Source organism: Gracilinanus agilis, chromosome 2, assembly GCF_016433145.1.
Source record: "Gracilinanus agilis isolate LMUSP501 chromosome 2, AgileGrace, whole genome shotgun sequence".
Classification (NCBI taxonomy): domain Eukaryota; kingdom Metazoa; phylum Chordata; class Mammalia; order Didelphimorphia; family Didelphidae; genus Gracilinanus; species Gracilinanus agilis.
The window spans coordinates 710949260-710956604 of record NC_058131.1 but is presented as its reverse complement, the minus strand read 5'-3'; the positions used below and the strand labels follow the sequence as shown (position 1 = coordinate 710956604).

The 7345-nt window shown below is 39.9% G+C and overlaps 1 protein-coding gene across 1 annotated transcript in view; it reads right to left on the bottom strand.

Annotated features, from left to right (window-relative positions):
- Window positions 1-7345, bottom strand: part of IPMK (inositol polyphosphate multikinase) — a 78432-nt gene that overhangs the window by 10117 nt on the left and 60970 nt on the right. Inside the window, exon 4 of the mRNA XM_044662949.1 lies at window positions 5299-5471. Coding sequence (XP_044518884.1) covers window positions 5299-5471 — 173 coding nt within the window. The remainder of the gene's footprint in view (window positions 1-5298; window positions 5472-7345) is intronic.

The window sequence follows — 7345 nt, the reverse complement described above, 5'->3', positions numbered from 1 at the left end:
AACATGCAGACCCTGAGATCCTGCCTGGGCAAATAGTGGTCCAAAATAACCCACACCATGAAATTTCAAACCTGTAGAGAAGTCTGGAGTCCCAGCCCAGGATAGTCTGGGCTGAAGTGGGCTGATCCATGTGGATCCAGAGTGAAGCTAGGAATCTCTGGCTTGGGCTTAGGATGAGGACATAATCCACATTTGGGGCAATGACACAGTTTACAGGGGGAGCCCAAAACTAAGGGTGGAGCTCCAGGATAGGGCAATCAAGGGTGTTCCTGACTGAATCAAGAGTACCTTGAGGCTGCTTGAACACATGGGCTGAGGCGGACATGATTGGGGATGTAGACTCGAAACTAACCACATCAATGCAACTATCAACAATTTGGAAATAGGTCTTGATCGATGACACATGTTAAAATCATTGGAAATGCCCACCGGCTATGGTGGGGAGGGGAGGTCGGGGGGTGAAGGGGAAAGAGCATGAATCATGTAACCATGTTAACTTTTCTAAAAAATAAAAATTATTTAATGAAAAAAAAAACCCTCCTCAATTCAAGAGTTGTTTCTAAACTCCAAGGGAAAATGAACATTTCAAAATAGAACACTACAATTCAGATTTCCTCGGCAATTTATTATTCTTCCATATTTTCTAAGATAGGCTTGTTTTGGGGGAGTTTTCTTTGATATTTATTTATCTATCATATCCATGATCTCAACTCTAAATTCTAAGAAGAGAGTTCACAAATGCCTGGCACAGAGTTCAGCAAGCACTCCTAGGTGCTTCCCAAAGATTTACTAAATCAGATTCCATCTGTATTAAAAGCAAATCTATGGGTCAAAAATTATTTTGGAATCAACATATGAATTCCCCTTCTGTGAACAACAACAAAAATCAATAAATCAGAAGAATGCTAGCTAATCTATTTTACAGTGATCACATGGTGATAAGTGCACTGAGTTTAGAGCCACAGGTGCTGGATGAGAATTCGGGCTCTGCAATTTGCTATTTGGGTAACCTTTCAACAAGTCATTTTAATTTTGAGACTATCCTTTATCCAAAAAGGGAGAATATTGGACTACCTAAATAATATAATAACAACTAATATTTCTATAGTGCTATATAGTTAGTTTGCAAAGTACTTTATATCTCCTCTGATCTTAACACCAACTCTGGGAGATAGGTACTATTATGACCCCATTTTAGAGATTAGGAAACTGAAGCAGAGGTAAAGATATATCTAAGCCTGGATCTGAAGTCAGATCTTCCCGACTCCAGGACCAGTGCTCTATCCACTGAGCAAACTTCAAAGGTCCTAAATCTTTTTTCTTTGAACTCTCTCAGCTTCTGTTCTCAGCTATAAAATTATGAGGCTGAACTATGTCTCTCCCTAAAGTCTTACCTTTCTTCGGACCTTTAAATCCCGTAAAATTGCACAATGTAAATATGGAGATAGAATTGGAAATTGGCGGTTTAGACGTTATACTGTAATCTAAACATTTTGTATAATGTAATACACATATAATGTATTTTTTTACATTTTACAACACGTAAATTTCAAAGAACAGTTTATATCTACTTTTGAGAATACGTGATGTCGTTTTTAATCCAAAGAGCTATATATACAATTTAACAAGTGAGGGTAGTTGAGAATTCTTTTATCTGGAATATTCTATAGCCGTACCAGTCAAAAGAAGAAACAGACTGAAATAACTTCACAAATAGGGGCCAGCTAGGTAGCATAGTGGATTGAGAGCTGGGCCTAGAGATGGGAGGTCTTGGGTTCAAATCTCTCCTCAGACATTCAGAGGTGTAACCTTGGGCAAGCCATTTAACTGCATTGGCTAGTCCTTTCCTTTCTTTCTTAGGGTTGTTACCAAGAGGGAGAAGAGAAAGGGGAGAGAGGATGGGAAAGGGGAGGGGAGGAGAGAGGAGAGAGGAGAGAGAAGAGAGAAGAGAGAGGAGAGAGGAATGAGGAAGGGCCTTTAGCCTACTCTTAGTTTGCTGTAGTTCAACTCTGGGTGTACCCAGTCTCCACTCCCTGTAAACACTCCCTACACGTTGGCATCCTTTGTTCACTCTATTCTCTTTATCTACCTTCCCTCCTTTCTTAAGGCCCTCTTTTTGCTCAGTGCTGCCGGCCGAAACCCAAGGTTCAGGGCTATCTTCCCCAAGAAGCAAAGTCAAGGATCCTGAGAGGAGTCGATGAGAGGGCAGGGCTTTACAAAGGGGATGTCTTCAGGAATCCCGTCAAACAGGAGCCCTCTAACTGCCGGTCTCACGGAGACTCTCCAAACTTCAGGTTAATAACTGTCTCAAACATCCAAAGAGAATGTCATTATTACAAACTGGATACAAAAGACAGAATTCCAACCCAAATCTATTTCTACCATTACAGACTTTGCACAACTACAAATTCAACACAAAAGACGAATTGCCTGAGAGTTGGCATTAGGTTAAACACAAGCTGGCAAACACTAGAGAAAAAGCACAAGTAACTCATATGGGGCAGTGTTATAATTATTGGGAGTCTTTTGATCTATTTGAGATGGTAAATTGATGTACAGAGAGAATAAGATGACCCTTTTCCCTTATAACAGTTGCCCAGGCCGGATCCTTCAGATCTAAGAGGTATATCCCTTCAGGACCCACCTAGGGTTGATTGATATGTTGATTTGGGCTCTTTAGCTAGGATAACTCCTTGTATTCTGACTGCGATTTCTCCCTTCCCAAAACAAGCTTTGACACTGCTTTAGGAAGGTACTTTAAACTTTATATTAAACAAGAAGGACAGGGGTAAAGGACTATGGTATAGGAGACCCTATTCTACTGGTTACTAATGAAATCTCAACTGCTGGCAGATGAAGAATCAATGTAGTTTCCCTCTGGTTCAGTCTGGCCAGGACTAAACCAGAGTAGGTAAACTGTTGGGATATTTTGACTTCTTCTTCAATAGATCTTCAGCCTTACAGTTGAGTAATTTCCACCCTTTCCACCCTCTTCTTCGTCTCCTGCCCACTTCCCGGATCCCTCCCAGGCCCTGGGACACCTAGATATCTAGATGATGTAACTCCTAATATCTAGGGGCAGGAGACACCAAGGTGGTGGTCAGGTACAGGTTGGCACGGTATCTCAAGTACAGGAAGAGTTTGCAGAGAGAGATGTTTGCACCCTCTCACTCCAAGACCAGGATCCACCAATCTCTAGCCTCAGCACAGGTCAAAGACCCAGAACTTCTTCAGGATTCTCAACTGCCCCTCCTCCTGCCTCTTGCATGACTTCCCTGGGAACATTCCATCCAACTGACTTATTTGTCAATCAAAGATGATCTTCAAGCTCCCAGAGATTCACTATAACAGCAGGTAAGCCTGAATAAGGGCCAAGCCATGGTCTGGTATGTTAGACGAGATCAGTTCTGGGCCCTGCTATCAATACTACAGCATCCAATGAAAGTCTTGACAGTTTGGGGACACTACTGAAGTTCAAAGAGTCCTAAACCATACCCCATTTCAGACTAAACATGGAGTCAAACACAAATCTATCAGTATCCCCAGAAACAAATTAGTCTTTCAGAAAAGCATGGTGTCAGTCCCATTTAATTGAATATTTGTTCACCTCTTTACAAGACTTACCTATTTACCTAGTTTGATAAAAATGAAATTCTCCTCACTATTTTTCCAGGAAATCATGAAATCACTATAAAACTATGCATTAAAAATCTTTCCAAAACCAATCCTGTTTGTGATCTATGTGACATTCTTTTTATTATTAATGCAGTTTGAAATGGATGCCCACATTCATTTCATAATATTCTTTGTCTGCCTAATAAGATAGTTATATAGGGGGCAGCTGGGTGACTCACTGGATTGAGAGCCAGGCCTAGAGATGGGAGGTCCTGGGTTCAAATCTGACCTCTGACATGTCCTACCTGTATGACCCTGTGCAAGTCACTTAACCCCCATTGCATAGCCATTCCTACTCTTCTGCCTTGGAGCCAATATACAGTATTGACTCTAAGGCGGAAGATAAGGGTTAAAAAAAGATAGTTACATAGTTCTTTTATACAAAGCACCTTATGTGTACATTGTAATTGGCCATGGTCTTCCTTCCTTCTCATTAGCAAAATGCTAGTTAAAAAAGGGGGGGGGGGGGGTTCTTACAGGAAAGGCAGCATTAAAAGTTATGGTCTGATCTTCAAGAACCAGTATGACTAGCCTAATATATCTAATTCATCAATCAGGGCCACATGAGTCTGACTCAATGAGGTCTTTAAGAAAGCAGATCACATTTGTCCCCCAAAGAGATAATAAGGAAAAATACTTGTACAAAAATATTCATAGCCGCACTCTTTGTAATGGCAAAAATTGGAAAATGACGGGGTGTGGCTGAACAAATTGTGGTCTCTGCTGGTGATGGAATACTGAATGCTGAAAGGAATGATGAACTGGAGGAATTCCATGTGAACTGGAAAGAGCTCCAGGAAGTGATGCAGAGTGAAAGGAGCAGAACCAGGAGAACATTGTACACAGAGACGGATACATTGTAACACAATCAATGTAACTGACTTTGCTACTAGTAACAATGCAATGAACCAGGACAATTCTGAGGAATTTAGGAAAAAGAACTGTGGGAGCAGAAACACGGGAGAACATAGGATCGATCACTTGTGGTTCGATGGGGATGTGATTGGGGTTTTGCTGTTAAAAGATCGCTCAATGGTAAATATGAGTAACAGCTTTGGAACAATGATATATGTATAACCCAGTGGAATTGTTTGTCATCTCTCAGGGGACGGGGGGGGAGATCATGAATCAGCTAACCATGGAAAATTTTTCTAAAAAAAAAAGAAAAGAAAAGAAAAAGAAAGCTGACCACAGGATGGAATGAATTATAGAATCACATCACAAAGATTCACATGAAGAAAAGTACAACCTCTCCTCACAGACACAAAGATGGTGACTCCTATTTCGGGCTCCTTCACATACACTATAGCCCTCTTTCAACAATACTTATAACCTGGAAGCACTACACCCAGATGAGAGGATCCTTATAAATGAGGTCCTTAATTTCCTGAAAAGTATACCAAATTCACTCATTTGTTCTATTTTAGCTTTCTGAGCATTCATACATGCTAGCTTAAAGCCCAGATATTTCCAGAACTTGTGAGTTCATAGTTAATCAAACACTTTGCCCACTTTTTCCTCAAATATGCCAATGAGCTCCTCTCATGATCACTTTGACAACAGCACTGTTGATTATGAGGAAAATAAATAAAAGAAACAGAAATGTGTTAGACTGTGTCTTACCCTCATGCCAAGCACCAAGAACCCAATCTCTTCCATTAATGGGTACTTGCTGACCTGCTGCTGAATCTTCTCAGAAGAGGCGAATGGGTCATAGCTTTTCCGCCCTATCTTTACATCCATTATACAGGGCTTGTTAAATGTATGCGTCACATCTTCCAGTTTTAGGTATAAATCTGTTTTTTTAAAAACAAATTTTAGTTAGCAATGCACAAACTTTTTGACTGTATGAATGACACTGAAGGAAAAAAAACAAAAGAAAAAATACTGAAATTATTGAGACTATTCAGATATAATAAGCTGAAACACCCAAAACATTGGTTTTTTTCGCCACTTAAGCATGAACTGCACACTCTGAGGCTGGCTGTTTGCCAAGAATATTTGAACCATAAGAGAAAGACATCCAACAGCCTGTATGGCTGCAAAAAACATGAAAAGCTTCATTTTAAGGCAATGGGATCATTTTTAAAACTGTTGCTTTGCAAATCCATTGTAAACCATCAAGGCTCTGAAGTTTTAGATTAGATTTTAGCCTCTTTTTTTCCTCCAACAAACAAGTATGTACTATGTGCAAAGTCTTATGTTAGGTACCCTGAGTTACTGATATACTGCACAAACCTCTAAAGAATACAGAACCTAAAGGGGAAAAGAGATACACAAAAGGAAAGAGATGTACAAAAGTCAATATGAAAGAAAGTATACTGTCAGAATAGTCCAGATGTCTTATCTCTTTCAGATAAGGAGGAAAGGGGATTTCAGAGAAGGTAACACACAAATTAGATGGATTTCAAAGAAAGACAAAGAGCAGCAAGGGCTCCCACTGGAGAGAAAATAATAAGAAAAGTGATGTAAACAGAAAACAGGACAAGAGCAAGAGGCAAATAAGTTATCTATTTTCCCTAGGATACAGAATTTTACAAGGACTAACGTAAGGCAAGGCTGGAAAATATAATAGGAATAGATTGTGGGAAACCAGATTACAGTTTGATATTGTATTTATTAGATAATAGGTAACTACTGAAGGCTTTTGAGTAAAGGAATGAATGATATAAATGAAGCAGTACGTGAGGAAAAGCAGACTATAAAAGGGATACTGGAGACAAAAAGATCGGTTATTTTAAGAGATGTGCTACCATTTAATAAAATACAAAATAACAAGATACAATTACAATAATCTAGGTGAAATCAGGGAATCATAGCATCTGGAGCTACACAGTATCTTAGACATTATCTACATGAGGAAACAGGGGCTCAGTTAGGGGAAATGATTAACCCAGGGACTAGGAAGTAGAATCCAGTCGACTCTAAATGCAGGACCCTTTCCATTATACCTTTCAGAAAGGCTGCTTCGAAACAGTAAGTAAGAAAAACAGAGTCCTTGTTTCAGATACCATGGAGGCAGAAGCATCAGGCCCTAGGAGGTAAGAGAGGAGTCAGCAGCAGAAAAGAAGCTGCAGCAAAGATGGAAGGAGGTGATTTCAGCTTAGGGCTGGAGTCTGAGGTGCCAGCAGGGCCACCAAGTAAAGATATCCCAGAGTCCACTGTGTGTGAAATTAGCATAAAAATATTCCTCATTAGCCAGCATATGGGCATTAAGTTAGGACAGTGCAATTTCTAACTTATGTGCCTGGAGGTCAGAACATATGACCCAGACTATCCAATCAAAAGCCGCATAGACATAACATCCTGGGCAGTATAAGAGCCAGGGCAAGCAGGATCTCTGAGTCTTTTTGTCCGGTCCTTCCCTGAACACAAACCTGCTCCTTGCCTGACTGGCCTTAATTTTACTTGGCCTGACCTTGTGGTGCCACCAGTTGGGAATCTAAGACCTGACAAAGTGGCAGTATGCCTGGGAGACTATGATAGTTAGAAAGATCTGGTAATATCTTTCTGTCTCTCACAATTAAATAATTATGAATTTAATATATGTCTCCAAGATTAATTTTAATTATAACAGCTAAAAGATGACTGGCAATCTCTCTAGGAGATCTAGAAGTTAACTTCACTAAAATAAAGAGAATTTAAGCAACAAGAAAAAATAAATGGGGAA